Source organism: Giraffa tippelskirchi, chromosome 6 (assembly GCF_054371585.1).
Source record: "Giraffa tippelskirchi isolate mGirTip1 chromosome 6, T2T-mGirTip1v1.2.pri, whole genome shotgun sequence".
In the NCBI taxonomy this organism is placed as follows: Eukaryota; Metazoa; Chordata; class Mammalia; order Artiodactyla; family Giraffidae; genus Giraffa; species Giraffa tippelskirchi.
Genome location: NC_137280.1, coordinates 75,233,284 through 75,254,594, shown reverse-complemented (window position 1 = coordinate 75,254,594; position 21,311 = coordinate 75,233,284). Strand labels below are relative to the sequence as shown.

Sequence of the window (21,311 nt, the reverse complement as noted above, 5' to 3'; positions counted from 1 at the left end):
CAACCCAGCAGGCACACAGCTCGAGCCCTCCCTGTGCTTGGGGGATCCATAGTTTGGGGTCATGAGTTGTCTCACTGTCTCCTGGCAGCTTTCCCAGAGGTGCATTCCCATTTTCAAGGAGGAGATGGACGCCCTGTGCTTCAGTCACCTACCAGAGCTTCCCTCTCCCCCCTGTTCATCAGAGACGCCTTTAAAATTCAACATTCTATGCAAAGTGCATAACACTACGTGGACAGCTCAACAGATTTTCACCAAATGCACATAAGCCCATACCAGAATCCATCTCAGGAAACAGAACTGGGTGGAGAGCCCCAAATTCCTCCCCACATCCCTCTATTCAGGCAGTAGAAGCAGACAAGGCCAACTATAAGAAGAAAGGGGCTGGATTCCTGAGCCTATACATGAGTTTGTCTGCTTTTGAATCACTAACAACAAAATCCTGCTTTGTGAGTTTTTGTTGCTGCCTTCTCTTCTCTACTGGTGTTTGTGAAATGAGTCCCTGTCTTTGTGTATGGTTGTATGTATGTTCTTCACTCTCACAATTGTATGCTCTGATGAAGACAGTTTTTTGGTGGACATTAAAGCTGGTTCTGGTTGTAATCTACCCCAGGTAGTGCTACAGTGAATATGCTTGTCCTTGTCTTGAGGTGGGGCCATGCGAGTATTTCAGGAGCTGAGTAATGTTGGGGCTCTGATATGATTAAGTACCGCTTTGGCAGAGGCTGTGGAAGACATTTCCACTGATTGTACCTATTTGTACTCCTCAGGAGCCCACACACTTCAAAATCTCACCAACACACGGTGTGGTCATCTTTGAATGTTTAATCATCCCTGTTGGGGTCATTATATGGCAGTTTCAAGTTGCATTTGCACCAAGAGAAATTGTGTTCAGCCATTTCTCTTATATTTAGTACCCTCACACATTTCCTATCTGGTAAACTGCCTTTATGCCTTTCTCTCAAATTTCTATTGGATGATCTGCTATTTTAGTTACCAGTTGGTAGGAAGAAGTTCATTCTATATTCTGAATACCAGTGTTAAGCAGATAAGTGTTTACATGCTTTCTCCCACTGTCTTGTCAGTAGAACGGCAGCTGTTGTGAATTTTTACATTATGTCATGTATCACTTTTTCTTATATGACCAGCAATATCTTTTTTAATTTTGTATATTCTTAATTTTCCAACGGACACCAGGATAGCTTTGTACATGTTCCTTTTTCCTTTCTGAGGATTCATTGAGATCCACAAATGTCCTGAACTGTTTCTTTTGTGTGGTCCCCGTGTATAATATCTTGTCTATCCACCACTCATCAGGGCACCCAAAAGCGTTTCCCCACGCCATGGCAGGGGCAGCCTCATCAGAAAGCCTGTAACTGGATATTTGTGCTTTCTGACTTTGCTTTCTTCTCTATTGGTCTGTTTTTCAACCCTGAGCCCACACCATACTCTCTCAATAAGTGAGAAGATATAAACGATCTTGGCAGTTGGGAGTTCAAGTCCTCCAGCCTTTTTCTTCTCCCATTATATTGCCTTGGCTACTCCTAGCCCTTTCCGTTTCTGAAACATTTGAATATTTGGAATCAGTTTCATGCACATGCACAGACAGACAGACAGACACACACACACACACACACACATAGCACCTGTTGAGACTCTGACTGAAATTTCATTGAATTTGTAGATTTATCTTTACTCTTTTGGGACTTAGCATTCATAAGCTTGGCTATCTTTCTGTTGTTTCAAGGATTTAACTTCAATAGAAGACCTGGTACCTAGGTTTTCAAAAAGAGCCTGCATATTTCAGCCTACACTCTCATTGTGAGTCAGCTTTGGTTCCTAGTGTTCTTCAGGTTTTAGTCCGTTTCATCAGGAATGTGACATTTATCACAGGAAGCCTACTCATCGCAACCACTCATTTTCTTTATAAGGTGGGTGATGGCTGATCGATGCCTCCATTTCTGATATTGGGAATGAAATTTATTTTTCTCTGTTGTCTCTTCTGTTTCACCAATACTTGGAATGCCTCCAGATAACCAACTTTGGCTTTGTGAGTTTACCTCCTATTCACTTCTCCTCTCCTCTTTGTATTTCCTTCGTCATTTCTTTGGGTAGGTTATCTATTCTTTATCCAACTTCCTGAATGGAGGCTGAGAAAAATTTCACCCTGTTCTCTCTTCTACTAGATGCCTGTAATGTGATATATTTTCACTAAGCCCCTTTTGCGCTCCTTTCCCAGCACTTTTAACTTGTGATAACCTCACAACCCTTTAGACCGTACTGTTACCGAGTTTCTGCTGGGGCTTCTCTTCTGTGTAATTGGTTTAGGACTAGTTACTAAGAATTTGGGGATTTGCTGGTTCTCTCTTGAGTAATGATTCTCCCTCAGTTTCACTGTAACAGAGAAGGAACGCTAGTACTGTCAGTCATGGGACATTTGTGACGCTGGGGTATGTCACGTCATGAACCTCCCCCCACCACCCTTGCTCCTGCCCAAACCTTCTAGAACCATCTCCCCGCTCCGTGTTCTCTAACATGCATCGACCTCTGCCAGGCGCTCTGACGAGACTGCCCGTGGGGGGCATTCACACCCGCGAGTGCGGACAAACCTTCTGGGAGCCGCTCAAAGCTTGATGGGCGTGGCCCCTCAGGTTGAGTCTGGTCGCGGAGCCTAAGAGACTTCTCCACACACACCTGCAGCTTCGTGTGGGACCCCCCTGGAGGTCGTGTCCTGGAAGGTTCCAGCAGGTTTAGACAAGACAAGGTTGGGGACGATGTGGGGGCGGGGCAGAGGAAGAGGAAGTTCCAAAGTCTGACTGGGACACGGGTGCTGGGAAGTTTCCGCAGTTCTTGGCAGGACGCAAGTATCCGGGAAGATTCCAGAAGGTCTTCGCAGAATAGGGGGGCTGAAGAAGGCTCCAGAAGGTCCTCCAGGACATGGGGGCCCGAGTAAGGTTAGGGAGGCCTGGGAAGGACATGGCACATGGAGACATTTCTAGAAGGTTTGAGCAGGACCCTGAAGGGTTGGAGGGGAGAGAGACATGGAAAGTTCCTGAAGGTCTTCACAGAACACAGGGCTGGGGAAGGTTCCAAAGGCCTGGGCACAACATGGGGGCGTTTCAGAAAACCTGGGCAGGAGATGGTGGGCGGGGGTGCAGCTAGATGGGGGACAGATGGGAGGTGGCTGGAAGGTTCCAAAAGTTCTAGTCAGGATGTAGGGTGGTGGATCCAGCGCTTCAGGCTTGGACTCAATCTCAGGTCAGTGTCTGCAGATTCTGTGGTTTGGCCCCTCCCTCGTGAAGCCGGAATGGCAGATTCAACTGCAACCATCCATCCGTTCTGACCACGTGCATCCCTCTACTGGGGTCCCATGGCTTCTCCTACCCACCTGGCAGCCCTTCCTGTGGGTGTCCTTTCCACCACCACCTGGGCCATCCATTATCACCTTCTGGGGATGGATGGCCCGGGAACCCACACAGTATCTTCACCACTGAAAGCCACGTCCCACCAGGACCCCACCCAGCATCTCAGACCTTGAGTCCCGAGGCTCCCCAACTCATATACCTGTCACCTGCAGATTCCACGTTGATTTAAATCACACCTCTAGGAGGATCAGGTATTTCCTGCTAAAAGCAATTCACAGGTATGACATTTCTGTTATCTTTCTGTTAGTCAACACCATCAGTGGACGACCAGCACAGAGATTTAACCAGGTCATCACTTTCTTTACCAAGCTAGTGGAACCAAAAGAGAAGGAAAATGACGTTATGGGATGCCGCTGAACTTTGCCTTTTACAACCTTTTGTAACGTCTGGAGCTAAAATGGGGAGGGGGTGGTGTCACAATAATCCAGGATCCTGAGTAATCCCCAGGATCTTTTCTCTGGAGACTCTTTCAGATGATTTCTTTCCAGTTGGCGCCAAATAAGGTTCCTTATCACACTTTTCTTGGAAGGAACTCATCCACATGGTATTATCAACGTAGCTACTCACTAAATCATATCATTATCATTATTGAGATCCACCACACTTGACTTTTCATGTATGCTGGCAAATTCAAACACCTCTGTGGGAAAACTCAATGTGTGATGAGTCCCATTACCAAAGAATGCAACTTTTGCCTGAATTGGGAGAAGGTGTTAGCTAAGTTGGCCTCATAGACCAAGTCTCCCATGAGCTGTTTTTCTTCTTGCACAGCCTTTGCCGTATCAGAGACAAGTGAAACGATGCAAAAGGCCATCTGTTTTAATTCTCATTCATTTAATGATGTTCTTATTCCTTTTTCTACCCCCATAGAAGTTACTGTAGCTTGTAAGACTGTGACTAGCAATGTTAAAACATTCTAAATATCACTCCCAGCCCATTTAACCTACACGCTGCAGAAACCTTAGATTTCTACACCCCGGGTTAGGCAGTCAAATTCTGGACCTTCAGTTTTTAGCTGAGGAGGTGAATTAAGACTCTTGTTCAAATAGTTTTTGCACTATGCTGTGATTCTCATAATGGGTTAAATCTGGGCTAAAAAAATGTAGAACACATTTAAAATAAAAACAGATTTGGTCATGCTACCTGGCTGGCTGCATCTTAGTTACCTGATGAAGGATTGAACATGGGCCCGTGGCAATGAAAGCATGGAGTCCTAACGACTGTACCAACAGGGAATTCCCTGCAGAGCACGTTTTTAATCCCTGGCATTTTATATAAATTATCTGAGGCAGTAATGTTGAAATAGTTTACAGTGAGTGCAAGGATGTGTGTGTGTGTGTGTGTGTGTGTGTGTGTGTGTGTGTGTGTGTTCAGTTGTGTCCAACTCTGTTCACCAGTATAAGCAAGTGAAAGTGTTAATTGCTTGGTCATTGCTCTTTGTGACTTCATGGACTGCAGCCTGACAGGCTCCTCTGTGCATGGAATTTTTCAAGCAAGAATACTGGAGTAGGTTATCATTTCCTCCTCCAGGGGATCTTCCCAAGACAGGGTTGAACCTGCATCTCTTGTGTCTCCTGCATTGGCAGGCAGTTCTTTACCACTGCATCACCTGGGAAGCCCACCTCCTTGTCCACCTTAACATTTTACTGGTTTTCCCACATATCTCTCCATCTCTCTAACAGTGCTTTAATTCACTTTTCTTTTGGATTCCTTTCAAAGTTAACTACAGACATTAGTATTCTTTCCCCTACAAACTGTAGCAGTTTTGCTCGCGTGATTCATGCTCTATATATCTTATCTAAAAATTCAGCATCCAACATCTGTTGGATCATCGAAAAAGCAAGAGAGTTCCAGAAAAAATATCTACTCCTTAATTGACTATGCGAAACCTTTGACTGTGTGGACCACAACAAACTCTGGAAAATTCTTAAAGATGTGGGAATACCAGACCACCTGACCTGCCTCTTGAGAAACCTGTATGCAGGTCAGAAAGCAACAGTTAGAACCGGACATGGAACAACAGACTGATTCCAAATTGGGAAAGGAGTACATCAAGGCTGTATATTGTCACCCTGCTTATTTAACTTCTATGCAGAGTACATCATGAGAAACGCTGGGCTGGAGGAAGCACAAGCTGGAATCAAGATTGCTGGGAGAAATATCAGTAACCTCAGATACCCAGATGACACCACCCTTATGACAGAACACGAAGAAGAACTAAAGAGCCTCTTGATGAAAGTGAAAGAGGAGAGTGAAAAAGCTGGCTTAAAATTCAACAGTCAGAAAACTAAGATCATGGCATCTAGTCCCGTCACTTCATGGCAAATAGATGGGAAAACAGTGGAAACAGTGGCTGACTTTATTTTGGGGGGCTCCAGAATCACTGCAGATGGTGACTGCAGCCATGAAATTAAAAGACACTTGCTCCTTGGAAGAAAAGTTATGACCAACCTAGACAGCATATTAAAAAGCAGAGACATTATTTTACCAACAAAGGTCCATCTAGTCAAAGCTATGGTTTTTCCAGTAGTCATGTAGGGATGTGAGAGTTGTACTATAAAGAAAGCTGAACGCTGAAAAATTGATGCTTTTGAACTGTGGTGTTGGAGAAGACTCTTGAGAGTCCCTTGGACTGCAAGGAGATCCAACCAGTACATCCTAAAGGAAATCAGTCCTGAATATTCATTGGAAGGACTGATGTTGAAGCTGAAACTCCAATACTTTGGCCACCTGATGTGAAGAACTGACTCATTTGAAAAGACCCTGATGCTGGGAAATATTGAAGATGGGAGGAGAAGGGGATGACAGAGCATGAGATGGTTGGATGGCATCACTGACTCAATGGACATGAGTTTGAGTAAACTCCGGGAGGTGGTGATGGACAGGGAAGCCTGGCATGCTGCAGTCCATGGGGTTGCAAAGAGTTGGACACGACTGAGTGACTGAACTGAACTGAAAGATTCTTTGACTAATCTAAGATTGAAAACATTGTTCCTGTTTTTCTCTAAAAGTCTTCTAGCTTTGTATTTAGATACATTTTATAGCTTATAATTTTTTTCGATGATCCAGCATCAACTGCTTTATTGACTATGCCAAAGCCTTTGACTGTGTGGGTCACAATAAACTGTGGAAAATTCTGAAAGAGATGGGACTACCAGACCACCTGATCTGCCTCTTGAGAAACCTGTATGCAGGTCAGGAAGCAACAGTTAGAACTGGACATGGAACAACAGACTGGTTCCAAATAGGAAAAGGAGTACGTCAAGGCTGTATATTGTCACCCTGCTTATTTAACTTATATGCAGAGTACATCATGAGAAACGCTGGGCTGGAAGAAACACAAGCTGGAATCAAGATTGCCGGGAGAAAAATCAATAACCTCAGATATGCGGATGACACCACCCTTATGGCAGAAAGTGAAGAAGAACTAAAGAGCTTCTTGATGAAGGTGAAAGAGGAGAGTGAAAAAGTTGGCTTAAAGCTCAATGTTCAGAAAACTAAGATCATGGCATCTGGTCCCATCACTTCATGGGAAATAGATGGGGAAACAGTGGAAACAGTGTCAGACTTTATTTTTGGGGGCTCCAGAATCACTGCTGATGGTGACTGCAGCCATGAAATTAAAAGACGCTTACTCCTTGGAAGGAAGGTTATGGCCAACCTAGATAGCATATGTAAAAGCAGAGACATTACTTTGCCAACAAAATCCGTCTAGTCGTCAATGTATGGCAAAAACTATTACAATATTGTAAAGTAATTAGCCCCCAACTAAAATAAATAAATTTATTAAAAAAAAAAAAAAAGAAGTCCGTCTAGTCAAGGTCTTTTTGCATTTGGGGGCATAATTTTTGCATATGTTTGTTCAAAGGTCTCAGCATCATTTGTCACTGAGGAGGCCATTTCTTCATTGCATTTTTTTGCTTGTCACCTTTATCTAAAATCAGTCACACATGAGTAGGTCTACTTCTCGACTCTTTATTCCATTCTATTGACTGTATGTCTAAGCTTTCTGCAGCATCACACTGTCTTTGGTTACTGTAGCTCTCTAGTAAGTCTCAAAATCAAGTAGTGTAAGTCCTTGGCTCTTCTATTTCCAAATTATTTTGGCTATTCTAGGTCTTTCACTTTTCTACCTAAATTTTAGAATCCCAGTTGATTATTTCTACATTGAAAATATATCTCTGGGAAATTTGACTGAGACTGTTTCTAAACCTACAGATCAATTTAGGGAGAACTGACATCTTAGCAATAGGAAGTCTTCTGATCTGGGAACGCAGCATATCATTCCACTTTTTAGGGCTTGCTACTCTTCGGATGTCTGTTTATCTGGTGACATTGCAAACTAGCTCTCTGGTTTTCTCTTCTTGCTGTCATTGTGTTTGCAGTTGTTAGAGTTAATACAGGTTCTCATTTGGCTTTCTACTTCCTAACCAGACAAACCAAAAAAAAAATCAAGCAACAATAAATTCTTAAAGGTATGGTGAGGGCCTCCCTCACCTTCAAGGGTGCGCTGTGGACCCAGTCACCAAAACTGTAGTTCTGGTGTGTGAACGGACAAAGCAACTGAAAGAAGACAACCCACTAAGAGAATCAGGTGCATCTGGAATCCAATACATGATGAAAGGGCTTCCAAATTGACAGTAGACGGGGCGGGCATTATGATTAATGATGTTGAGATAACTTAAGTCATCGTCTGAAAAAATATAACACTGAAGGGTAAGTCCCAAGTGGATCAAAGATTCAAATGTTAAAAGAGAAAGAAAAAAAACTTCTGGTAAAGCTATCAGAAGAAAATATGAGAGAATTCATTTATAACCTTGTTTGAGGGAAGGTTTCTCCCATCCAAGTGCTAACCAAGCCCGACCCTGCTTAGTTTCTGAAATCAGATGTAGTAGGGGGCGGTGGCAGGGAGGAGGGGGGGAGATTTCTCTAACTAGCAGAACTATGGTTCTGAATTTTGAAACTGTTCTGGTTTCAAAATCCAGAACCATAAAATAAAAGGTGGTGATAAAGCTCCTCTCCTGACTAACTCCAGCCAGGCTCCTCTGGGCCCTTTATCCACTAGGCCTCAAACTTGGTCTGTAAAGATTAGAGCAGACACTAAGTGCCTTCTAACAACTGAAGGCCACATCCCTAGGATGATCCAAGTCTCCCCCCTGCCCCAAACCCTGGCCTTAAATCCCTTCCTAAAGGACTGTATTCTGCTAAGATGGGCCCCTCCCCAGCCTCCATGGAGGGTGGGCGCTCAACTTTGGTACATGCCATATAGCAAACCCAGGTAGGTTTCACAGGGACCAACCCTGCCTTCCTGCTTTTGTAACTTTCACTTCCCTGACTCCACTGAGCCCTGCTCACCACCTCCCTACTCCCTCACTCTTCCTTTAAAATGCCCATTCACCCCTGTGCAAATTCAAGTGGAGTTCCCTTCATGAAAGTTCCCTCTTTTTCCCACTGAAGTAGAATGCTCCTGATTAAAAGCCATCCTTATCACTTTAGCGTCTGGCTCGGTTTATCTTTAACCGTGAAAAGCTTGGCATAACCACTTCTGCTTGGCATAAATACCAAGACCTATATCAAATAAGAAGAAAAGTTTTTCTTTTACTTTTTATGGCAGACTATGGACTAAGGTCACAGTGTGTTTGGATAACAGACTTCAATAGAAAGCACAGAAAAAGAAATGCAGACATCTATCTGAATGCAAAAACTTAATGTCACTCATAATTAATTCTGATCGTTAATTATCAGGATACAATTTTTACCTACCAGATTGGTGAAAACCCAAAGGATGGATAGGAATGTACCCTTTTTTGATGATACTGTGGGAACAGACACTTGTGGGGAAAACTGATGAACTGTGGGGCAAGTGCATCTTACATTGCGAATACATCAAACTTGTGACTGTCAGCCTTATTTCTGGGAAACTTTCCAGTGTACCTGCATTTGTAAGAAATAACACTACGGACAATTGCAGCTTTATTTCTAGTACAGCACACTGTAAACAACACAAAGGCTCATCGAAAGAGACTCTGAAAATGCACTGTCCTACATCCAGGCAATGGCATGCTCCACTACTGTAAAAAAAGCAGAATTCCTGCAAAGGTGTTGACTGTGCTAACAGAGGCTTGTTGCCCCCCACCTGCCAGATAGCAGGGCGAAGGTGGGGTGTGGAACCTGGGGAAGGAGCAGGAATGGGGAGCCCAGAAGGCAGCTGGGTATGAGTGCTTAGGGGCATGAGGCTGGCAGGCCTTGTGAGAGAGAGGGCTAGCCTCAGCACCCTTCTGGGCAGTGAGGCTGGGCTGGGCACTGCAGGGGTAGCCAGGCCTTCCTGTATCCTGGGGTCAGGCTGCACCAGTGAAGACCTGGCCATGGATGGAGAGGAAGATGAAGGGCTGTGGCGCTGGGTGGGAGGGTACCCCACGGTGCCTCTTAAGAGAACAGGAGTTCAAATCAGGAGTAGGGGAAACCCGGCACTGCCTCGGGGGAGCTGCAGCAGGAACACCTGCCGAGCAAGTTTGCTGGGACCTGGGTGAATGGTCCCTGGGGACAGAGGAGACTTGGTAGTGGTGGTGGTGACAGCCCCCACCCCGACCCCAGCACCGAGAGGCCACACCTAGCCCCTGCCCCGTGAATGAGGAGGAGAGGGTCTGCCCCAGCGACCAGTGGGGAGGGCTCTGAATGGTGCTAGACCAACAGGGATCAAATCTAACTCTGGAGCCACAGGGCTGACCACGTGGCCCTGCTTGTTCCTCATGTCCAGGACCAGGCATCACTGGAAATGATAACCCTCTTTGCTTTGCTTCTGGTTTTGGGCCTGCCACGGGTGGAGAGCAATGTCACCGTGTCTGGAAGACAAGGTCAGTTCTGGCCCTGAGCCTCCTGGGCTGGGAGGAGGAGGAGGTCTGGAATGCCTGTGCAGACACAGGGTGGCCATCCATGTCTGGACGCTGCCCTAGCCCAGGTGGGTCCAGGCAGTTGTAGCCCAGAGGATTCAGTGGGGAAGACAGCATTAGGAGGGTGGTCAGCTGATATGGATACACAGTGGGGGAGCCTCTTGATGTGGGGTCCCCAAGGGAAGGCAGGAATGGCTGGTTTTATTGCCCAGCACCCAGGTCTCCCTGCCATGGCCCTGCCTTCCTGGGGATGGTTGGGCTGGAGGCCAAGCCTGAACCAGCCATCTTCAAGCCTTCTGGGGCTGCCTCTGAAAATGGAGAGCTGCTGGAGTGTTACCAGCTTCTTCCCCAGGAACAAGTCCTGCCCTGACGCAGACCCAATAGTGGGCCACCTCTGCTCCTGGGTCAGGCAGGACACAGGGTCTCAGGCCAAGGAGTGTGGAGCCAGGCACTGGAGGCAGTGGGGTTGGCCAGGAAGGTGGGTAGAAAGGGTGCATGGGCACAGACTCCAAAGCCGTGGGATTTCTTTTTCTAGAGCAGTCGAATGTGAGATGCCAGTGAGGTGTGGTGATGTGGGCATGTCCGTGAGTGGCGGTTGCGGGGAGGGGGGACTTGGGTGTTTCTGTATGACAGTGTGAGTGTGTATGTCTCTGGGGTGAGGGTCTGTGCTTGTCTGTGTTCATGCTGTGGGTGTGGTGTGGGCCTCTGAGACACATCCAGTGGGCACACGAGGGAAGCCCAGAGAGGAGAGGAGGAGCTTGTAGGATGAGGCAGGCTGCGAGGCACTGGAAAGATGGAGGGACCCAGGGCTCTGTCCTCACTCAGAGGAAGGAGAGGATGGCAGGTGTTGCTCTGATGGGATCTGAGAGCTGCCACATTCCACTTTCTTTTTATTCCTCCTTTCAGGGGCTATCCTGAGGTGTCACATTTGTGAGCAGGAGAACGATTTCAATTGCCAAGGGCCAACAGACTGTGACGCGGGCTCTACGTATTGTATTTCTGCTGCCGTGAGTAAGTATCTTGGTTCGTAATGGGGCTCCACAGCCAGGTCAGTAGAACGTTTTCAGGACTTAGGGTCTGTCTAGTTTTCCTCAATAAAGAATAACTAATATAAAAATGATCCTTTTTTAAAATTTGAAGAGCAAAGCCCTGTGAAGCCAGGAGTGCCAGCAGGCCACTGAGGAGAGCCAGCTTACATAAGCAACAGCAGAGCCAATGCAGAGCAGCACGCATCAGCCGCCAGTCAGACTGAAATACTGAGGTGCAGGGAGAAAGTAATGGAGAGTTCTTTTCATTCAATTCTAAGTGAGCAGTTGAGCCTTAATGACTTCAATGTCTGACCAAGAATAGCTTTTACAAAAGATGTACATAATCAGGGCTTAAAATATGTCCTGAAAAGAGGATGCATGCTTTAAAACATTTGGAGACCGCTGCTCTACCATCTGTAACTCCCCCAAGCACTTCTGGCCTCATGAAGAACTCTCTCCCGAGGGTGACTTTGAAAGCCCTGGCATGACCTAACAGTGGCCTTATCTGGCCTGGAGAATTCACTTTCCATTCATCAGCCACTTCTGGGGCTTCCATGTTCCAGGAAGTGTGTGGGCTACTGAGTCAGTCGAGGCATAAGCCCCACTGCAGCCTCATGTGGACTTGATAACTTAGTGTGGAAAGATGACTGCACAGTGAAATATGAGAGGAGTTTAGTCATAAGACGGGCCCTGCCCCCAGTGCTAAGCTGTGCCCCGGCAGCAGGCTCACAGTCACAGCAGTCACACCCAGGCCCCAGGAGTGGCTCCTTGAGAGGCCAGCTCCAAGCCCTGGGCAGTGGCCAGGATAGCCAGGTGCCCCTTGCTCCTGTGTGTCTTGTCTGTGGTCACAAAGGCCTGAGCAACCGTGTTTGAGAAGTTGAGGCCCAAGGAACCTATACCTCCCCAAATGGAGACTACCAGGCTCAAGTGCCCGGTGTGTGCAGACAGGTCAGGGCTGGTGGCATCTGATGCCATGCCCACCCCCAAAAGCAGCTCTGAACACAAAGGCCTGACCCTCTTCCTTTGCAGTGATGGCTTCTAACTCCCTGTCTGGTGCCCTCTTTGAGTGAGGCTCTGGTAAGGGGCAATGGAAGGGTCAGGGTTGGGCAGACTTCAGACAGAAATGGTGTTGGTGTTGCTGCTTTCGATTCATGAGACCCCCGTCTGTCTGTCCTATTTCCCACTAGGAATATTTCCACGGTTCTTCATTAATTCCAAGCAGTGTGCACAGATCTGTGGGTTGCATGAGGCAGTTTCGCGGATGGCCAGGTCATTTGTGCTCATAAAGCCCACACCCTTTCTGTTCCTGGCGTGCTGTACATCCAACCTGTGCAACATCCAGAAACCAGTCATCCAAGAAAACATAGAAGATAATTACCAGATAAGGGCCATCAAGGCGCAGGGCAGGGGCAGCAGCGCTGGGCTGATGCCTTTCCTGACACTGGCCTCTGCGCTCCTGGGCCTCAGGCTGCCGTGATGAAGCCAACTGGCTGCAGGTGGTTGGAACTTGTTGCATTAAATTTGTTTTCCATTGATTAGCTCAATGGTGGTCTGACTTTCCAGGGACCTTGACATGCGGTGGGGAGAATGAGTCCATTTGGCCCTACCTCACAGGTTGAATTAGAGCAAGGCCAAACCTTCCCCATAGCAATTTTGTCTACACGTTGTTTCTCTTTGAAATCAAACCTTGTAACTCTTTATTGCTGACAATCACTCTTGACTCCTCTTCACCTTGGGGGGCCTTGGTATTGATGGAGGGCAGGCCCTGAGGCTCACCCATGAAGAGTAGTCCTCAGACACTTCTGACCTTTGGGGGGGCCCAGGGTCGGTGGGGGAGACAGAATGATTTGGGCATAAGGTATCTCAGGAGTGAAAGAAATACTGCTCAGTGTGGGGTAGTAGGACCCCCTCCTGATTACAGCCCTCTTCTGAAAGGGGAGGCCCCCTTGGCTGCTCTCCTTCAACTCTTGCTTCCAGACTCCAAGAGACAGAAGACAAGAAATTCTGTTGAGTAAGCATGGATTTTACCCACCAACTGGCATAGGTGTGTGGACTCATAAATTCTTTCACATGCATTTGTCCAGCATCTGAAACTTGGGCAGGTAGACAGCAGCACTGCTGCTGACACTTCAGCCTTTTTCCAGTTTCCATTTGAGATGCAGCCATGTAAAGCCAGAGAGTTCCGAGTCGCAGTACTGCATAAAACAAATGCTCTCTCTCCCGAGGCCTTGACTGGGTGCTAGGGTGGGTGCAGCCCCATCTGCAGCTCCCTTGCTGCCTCCTCCCTCCCACACTCTGGCCCGCCCCAGCTGGTCTGACTCAGAGAGACTGCTGTTTGGGGCATCCTGGGAACCTTCCAGAAAGAGTCTCAATGGCCCCAGAAGAGGCTACTGTGGGGCAGGCAGGGAGCAGGGCTGTCTCTGTCACATCTAGACCCTCTGAACCAGAAGGGTCCCCGAGTGTTGGCCAGCAACTCCACGGCTGACAATTTCCAGTTTCTGTTAGGCTCCTGCTTTGTGCACGTCCCTTTCCAGGCATAGGCTTTGCACTCATGCCTTCCTGCTCATTCCCCATCCAGAAACAGCATTCCCAGGACTCCCCACCCTCAGCCTAGGATAGGACTTTAAGTAGGATCCCTTTTGTTAGGGCAGGCAAGAGATGCAAGAGGCCAACTATGCAAAAGTTACCATGGCAACCGAACACTGGAGTCTCTTCACCAGGAGGATGGTTACGCGAAGTGTAAGATATCTGGGACGTCAAGACCCATGAATATGGAGAATTCCTACGTTTGGATCTGGTGGGTCTTTGGTGATCTGATGAAGAGCACTTTCAATGATTAGATGATGAGAGATACCAGATTATTGCAGGATGAGGAGTTCAAGTGAATTGGGGAAAATGCTGTCACCAGTGTGATAGATACGCTTTCTAAAAGTCACTGTGGAAGGAAGAAGTTTTAAGAGGATAGTGTTTAGAAAAAACAGATCACTGGTCAACATCGATGCCGCACCAAGAATATAAAGACTTGGGAATCTTTATCTGTGAAGAGCAGGGAGCCAGCTGAGTGAAGGACAGGCGACGGGGGCCCAGCTGGTGCAGGCAGAATGGAACAGAATGCAAAGCAGAGGCTGCAACCGCTGCAGGAGAGCAAACACTTCTGTGAGCGAGTAGAGGGACGAGCGGGAGTGCACAGAAAGCTCACATGTTGGAAGGAGCCAGGAAAATGAAAGAATTCATTCCCAAACAGTCACGTTTTCTCTGTGAAGCTGAAGACAGGGGTGTCTCCTAAAGAGTGAGTGCACAGACGGGGTGGGCATGATGTCAGCTTGGAACAGGCCCTGAAGGCAAGAGAGAGAGGAGGCCGTGGCTGAGACCAGGCAGAGACCCAGAAGAGCTTGCTGGCAAGAGGACCCAGAAGCAGGTCCAGGATAGGAGCCGAAATGGCGGGGCCTCTAGTGGCTCAGTTGTTAAAAGAGCCTGCCTGCAGTGTGGGAGACCCAGTTCAATCCCTGAGTTCGGAAGATGCCCTGGAGAAGGAAATGGCAACCCACTCCACTATTCTTTGCCTAGAAAATTTCAAGAACGGAGGAGACTGGTGGGCTACCATCCATGGGGTCACAAGGAGTCAGACACAACTGAGTGACGAACACTTTCTATGAGGTCTGGGTGTGCACCAATGCAAGGTCACAAGGGCAAGAGGGTACTACACTTGGTTTCAAGAGAGCAACTGAGGAACAAACGATCTGTCAAAACTTAGCTGGACAGAGGAAGTCAAACCAAGGTGAGCAGAGCCAGGCGAGGCCTAGACAGCTATATGGAGGTAGACAGCAGAAGGTTGGCCAGAGCTGACAGAAGGGCCTGAAAGGAAGGGGCTTACAGTGCCCTGGAGCCCTCACAGCTTCATGCAGAGAGGCGGAGAGCTCATGTGAGGGGGAGGAAACGTGTTACTCTGTAAGTGGCGTTGCTAAGGTGGCCACTGTGCTCTTTAAGAGCAAGTGTGATGCAAGTGACAGAAAACCCCAAACAAGGGGGTCTCAGCAAGAGCAGAAAGTGTTTCTTTCCTGTTCATGTAAACAAAGTGCAGTGGTCAGGAGCCCAGAGCCGTGTGTTGTGGGGCAGCAAGCTCCACCGTTTTGAGTGCTGCTGCAGCTCAGAGCACATGCTTTGGGGAGGCAAAAGTGTGGGGGCTGTAAAGGCAGCATTTTTTTTTTCAAAGTGACAAGATACACATGCATGCCCAAACTGTCACCTTATGTAGGCTTTAAAAACAAAGAAAATGGAGAATTTGAGGATCCACATCAATAGAAAGCAGCTTTCTAGGGAGAAGGCAGCTTTCTAGCCTTTCAGAGGCTTTGTGAGCTGCCAGTCCTTTGGACTGCTGGACTTGATGGGCCCCAAGAAGACACGTGGAGGAGCTAGAGAGTACAGCCTTCAAACCTTGCCCTTCAAACACATCCAAGGACCCGTCTCCTGAGACACACGGAGTGACTCATAAGTTCCACGCCAAAGCCTCCGTGTCTCTGAACAAGCACGCCCACCTGTTGTCTGTCTCGAGCACATGGAACACGCCTTCCAACTCACTCCTTTTATAGGCCAAGCACATAACTGATACTACAGCAAAACAAAAACAGTACAACAAAGGAACATTAGAGGCCAACATACTTATGAACAAAAACCAAAAACTGACTAATTGGCTGTATTAAAATAATAACAGGTTATGACCAAGTACAATTTGCTCCAGAAATGTAAGAATGACTCAGTCTTAGAAAAAGATGTCCAACAAGGAGTAAAGGATGATAATCACAGGATCATCAACATTTACTAATTGATCTTTTAAAAATGCTGTGACCCCTAAGAATAGAAAAAGTCAAAAATTTAATAAAAGTGACCCACCAGAAACCTCAAACAAACACCATACTTCATGGTGAAGCATTCAAAATGCTCTCATGTAATCCAAGGATGTGAAAAGCCCATGCACTGTCCCAGCTAGTCAGACACAGTCAGACTCTAGTGGGGGCTCAGGTACATCACAAAGGACTACAAAAATGCTTTTTCCCAGCAACAACCCTGTCAGCTAAAATCCCTCCTATTACAAACCACTTAAAAATGTTGCATGAAAAAAACATTCTGAATACTTTTTAACTGTACACCAAGCTAATGTGAACATTTCAGAAGAGGAAGAAAGGAAAGAAGGGGGAGAAGGAAAGGAAAGGAAAGAAAAGAATCTTGACAATATACAGTCAGAAAGGAGTGAAGCTGGCAGCTGCCTTCAGCATATTTGCTTTTTTTTCTATCACCTAGAGCCTTAGGTTTGGTAGCAGACAAGGCACTGGGTTTCCATGAGAGAGGAAGTGAAAGTAAAAACATAAATGAGGAGCTTCAGAGGGGATATGCTCTAAATTAAATACTAAACTAGGGGAAAAGATACTCTCTGCACAAGGAAACTTGTCTGTGTCAGTATTGGCTCCACATGGAGAAAAACGTATGAAGAGAAGTTTTTCCTGAGAATTAGATACTCTCATTATCGCTTGGGGCTTGTATTTCCACTACTGGTTTATTCCAATAAACCTAAGCCACAAGATAAATGTTAAGTGGTAATGGATGAGTTTCACCCTGTGATACCTACAAAAGCAAAGGAAAATCCTCTCTGAAGGAATATTCACTCCGCTCAGAAGTCATAGAGTCCCAAAGGTATTATCTCAATAAATATCTGCTAAAATTCAAAATTCACAAAAGACACAAGAAAACAGGAAGCGAGTAAGCAGAAGTGGATCACCAAAAGTTTCAAACATTGGAAATCCTAGATCTGTAATACAAAATAAATTTGCTTTTAGAAATAAAAGAGCATAGAAAACATGAGGAAAAGAATGACAGACCATCAAAAATATTAGGCAAAAAATTAGGAAGCTGCTGGAAGCGAGTGATGTAACCTTTGATTATAACAACTCAAGGGAGAAATTAAACACACACAGATGAAGAGACAATACACTGGAATTTGAGCTGAACAAATGATTCCATTGCAACCAAGAGGTTAAAAGAGATGAGAAATACAGAGAAGAAACTAGAAGACATGAAGAAGAGAGAAGCTAATACAGAAAACAAGCAGAATTCCAGAAGATAACAGAGAAAACAGCACAGCTAGTGTTCAAAGAAAGAGCAATGGTGATTTTCCAAAAGTGAGCAGAGTATTCGGTCAAGCAATCCTAACAGACCTGTTGCTCTGAGACACACGCAGAGCAAAATGTCCAGATTTCAAACCAAGAGAAAATGTACATCTTGAAAGGAACAGCAGTTATACCCTGCGCAGGCCACAGCTCAAAATGGGAGGCAGAGGACAAGGCAGTGGTAACTTCAAAGCACTGAAAGAAAATAACTAGAAAGTAACTTGGACTTGAATACTGAAAGGCTTTTTACAAGAAGTAAAAAATAAAATGGTTTACCACTGACTAGTAATTACTAAAGGAACTCCCCCAAAAGCATTTAGAGGAGTGACAATAATCCCAGACAGCAAGATGGAATGCAAGAATCAGTTTTTAAAAAAACATGTTAATATGTGGTGCTATGGACTGCACTGTATCCTGCAAATTCCTGTGTTGAAGTCCTAATTCCTGGTGTGACTGTATGCGGAGGAAGGAAGTAAATAAGGTTAAGTGAGGTCATAATGGTTGGGCCCGATACAAAAGAATGAATATCCTTAGAAGATGAGACTCCAGAGAGCTATCTGTCTCTGCCACGTGAGGACACGGCAAGAAGGCCACCATATGCAAGCCAGGAAGCGGGCTCTTGCCAGAAAATGAATCATCCGGTACCTCGATCTTGAATGTGCAGCCTACACAACTATGAGAAACAAGTGTCTGCTCTTTTAATCCCCTTAGTCTATGATGTTTTGTTGTAGCAGCTGGAGCAGACTAAGACATGTGAAAGTGAAAGTCGCTCAGCCCTGTCTGACTCTTTGCGACCCCATGGACTATACAGTCCATGGAATTCTCCAGGCCAGAATACTGGAGTGGGTAGCCGTTCCCTTCTCCAGGGGATCTTCCTAACCCAGGAATCAAACGCAGTCTCCAGCATTGCAGGCAGATTCTTTACCAGCTGAGCCACCAGGGAAGCCCAGTCGTGGATAAAGCCAAATAAACACTAACAAGATAGCACAAAAATAATATTTTCTCATTTGGAAGGTTAAAGAAAATAACACAATACTGGATACAAATGGTATGAAAAGGCATGAGGGACATGATTAACGACGAAATGTTCTCTGGTTTCTATGTGGTTCACAAAGAAATCAGAGACAGCCATAGGCATAAAGGGTCAATGCCAAAGTGTCACAGAAATGGAGTTTGTTACCTTCTACCTAGCAACAGAAAAAAGAAACCAATATTTGAGAGAAAATGGATAGAAGAAATTTAAAAGTACTAAATAATTAATGATAGAAATGCATCTGTATGCCTTAGCAATCACAATAAATAAAATCACCAGCTCAGAGACAGATTATCAACTTGAAGTTATTGTTTTAATCCAGAAAAATACTCAAAACAAAAGACCACAGAAAAATTCATCATAAAAGACAGAAGAAGATATAGTAGACTTAAACTATCAATGTTAAACAAATAGACTTTAGGGCAAAAATCACTAACAGATGTAAATGATAAAATGTTCAACTTACCAGAAAAAAATTTTTTTAACAACTTAAAATTTACTTTTATCTAATATAAGTGCTCCAAAATACATAAAGTAAAAAGTGTTAGAACAAGGAGAAATGGACAAAACCAGAAACAAAGTGAAATATTTAGACACACTTCTCCCAACAACTGACAGACCTTAGGGCAGAAGTTTAGTAAAAACACTGAACAATACAACTAACATGTCTTGTACTCTCCACCCAACAAATACAACGTAGGCACTCTGCTCAAAAACAAGACACCTTAATGAAAATTTTCAAGTGCTATAAATTGGACAGTTAAAGTCTACACAAAAAACAAAACAATATACAACGAAACATTGGGACAAAGCTATAGCAGCTTCCAGGGGAAAACTGACAAGCATTTTAAAACCTAAATTTTTATAATAGAAGAAAAGAACATCAGAAAATCAAGGAATCAGACATTCCATTTCAAAAGTTAAAAAATAGTAATGAGACAATAATGAAGTGGCAAAAATTAATGAAATAAAAATCTAGAGTATGATAGAAAGGACCAAGAGCTGAATTTGCAGCATTTGAAACAAAAGCAAACAGAGGGGTTTTAGTAATGGAGAAGAGCAGTAGGTAGAAAACATCAGACTGAACACAGTACCACTTTTAAAGAATGGAAAGAACTTGATAACTGGGCCATGGTGAAGGGTCCAATATACTTGAATGCAGATGTAAATGTGAACCCCATTTCTTAAGCAACAATTTTCCATGTAACTTTGCAGCCCCTTCAACCAAAGGCTGGATTTATTTCCTTCGACTTGACTTGGGGCTCAAACTTCTAATTTATTAGGGTCTACTTTCTTATTTATGCCTCTATCACCATCATGAGGGGGGCTTCCCAGGTGGCACTAGTGGTAAAGAACCCACCTGCCAATGCAGAAGACACTAGAGATGCAGGCTCAATCCTTGGGTCGGGAAGATTCCCTGGAGGAGGGCATGGCAACCCCACTCCAGTATTCTTGCCTGGAGAATCCCATGGACAGAGGAGCCTGGCTGGCTACAGTCCATGGGGTCGCAAAAAGTCGGACACGACTGAGTGACTTAGCATGTATGCACACATGCACCACCATGAGGAGAAGATGCTCATTAGTGCCCTTGTAGTAGAAGGATGAGAAACACATATGGCTGAATCATCTCAGTTGAGCCCATTTCTGAGTAAGAAGCAGAGCTACTTTCTGGGCCCAGCCTACCTTCAGATGCACGGATGAGACTGTCAGTGCTTTAACTCTGAGAACTTTGGAGCCTCTGGTGACACAGCAGCAGTTAAGACAATGTGGATCCATTAAGTGGAAAAGAAAGAGAATGGGTCAGACACAACATTTCAAGACTCAGGAGCTAAAACTTTTCCAAAACTGATTACATATCACCCCATAGATTTAAGAAACTCTTTACGAAATTGAAGCAGGATCAAGAAAAATCATATCTATGCACATCATAGTGAAACTAATGAACACCAAGAATAAAAAGAAAATCTGAAGAGCAGCCAGACAAAATAGCCACAAAACTTAAGGAGCAACATCAAGACTAATAACAGTTCCAAAACAGAAAGTAAGCAATGAAAGGGGACAATGCAATGACATCGTCAAAACACTGGCAAAAAATAGCTACCAATCTAGAAGCAAAAATACTGTTCAAAATTCAAAGGTGAGAAATGAAATATTTCCTGCCACATCAGTAACTAATGACGTCCTAGTCACCAGTGGTTGCAGCCACCATGCATGGTGAGCTGGTGAGCTCTGAGGAAGCTCAAGATGTGAAAACAGGATACTGGCCGCAGGTAGCTGAGATGCATATGAAAGTAATGATTTCAGTGAGCCCAGACTCTCTTGCATCTTCCCATACATAATAAAACACTAAATTCCTTAATTTGGGATATTTTTTAAATTATTTTAATTAATAATAATCTTTTGATGTTCAGACTAACTGCTCTTTGCTGCAAAACTTCTAATAACCTGACTCCCCCCCATCTCCTCCGAACGGTCTCTCAGGGTTACTTGAGATGCTGTCCCCTGGGCTTAAAGTTCTAAAAATTCCCACAGAATAAAACATAACTCTCAACTTTTAGGTTGTGATTTTTTTTGTTAAGTCCTCAAAGGTTAACAGCAAATTCAATGAAACAAAAATGTCAAAGAACTTATCCCCAGCGGACCACACTAAAATATATATACATATATATATATATATATATATATATATATATAATATGTAAGAGTTAGAAAAATGATCTCAAACATAAGCCCAGAAATGCAGAGAAAAAAGGAAAGAAGCAAATGTGAGTCAATCT

General features: G+C 45.1%; 1 protein-coding gene across 2 annotated transcripts; it reads left to right on the top strand.

Moving 5' to 3' along the window:
• Positions 1 to 2,688: 2,688 nt before the first annotated feature.
• On the top strand, positions 2,689 to 12,875 carry LY6K (lymphocyte antigen 6 family member K). Of its 2 annotated transcripts, none has more exons than XM_081505142.1 (4): positions 2,689 to 2,735; positions 10,180 to 10,276; positions 11,219 to 11,323; positions 12,528 to 12,875. In XM_081505142.1, the coding sequence occupies exons 2-4, from the start codon at positions 10,198 to 10,200 to the stop codon at positions 12,815 to 12,817; spliced, it is 474 nt and encodes a 157-aa protein (XP_081361268.1). In that variant the 5' UTR covers positions 2,689 to 2,735; positions 10,180 to 10,197; the 3' UTR covers positions 12,818 to 12,875. The 2 variants fall into 2 exon arrangements, with proteins under 2 accessions (XP_081361268.1, XP_081361267.1); XM_081505141.1 differs by lacking the exon at positions 2,689 to 2,735 and adding an exon at positions 3,221 to 3,255.
• The last annotated feature ends 8,436 nt before the right edge of the window (positions 12,876 to 21,311 follow it).

Bases quoted from the DNA above. Each gene is read 5' to 3' on its own strand.
- LY6K (XM_081505142.1), top strand. From the start codon at position 10,198: ATGATAACCCTCTTTGCTTTGCTTCTGGTTTTGGGCCTGCCACGGGTG. The intron at 10,277-11,218 runs GTCAGTTCTGGC...TCCTCCTTTCAG, and splicing joins CACCGTGTCTGGAAGACAAG to GGGCTATCCTGAGGTGTCAC. The intron at 11,324-12,527 runs GTAAGTATCTTG...ATTTCCCACTAG, and splicing joins TTGTATTTCTGCTGCCGTGA to GAATATTTCCACGGTTCTTC.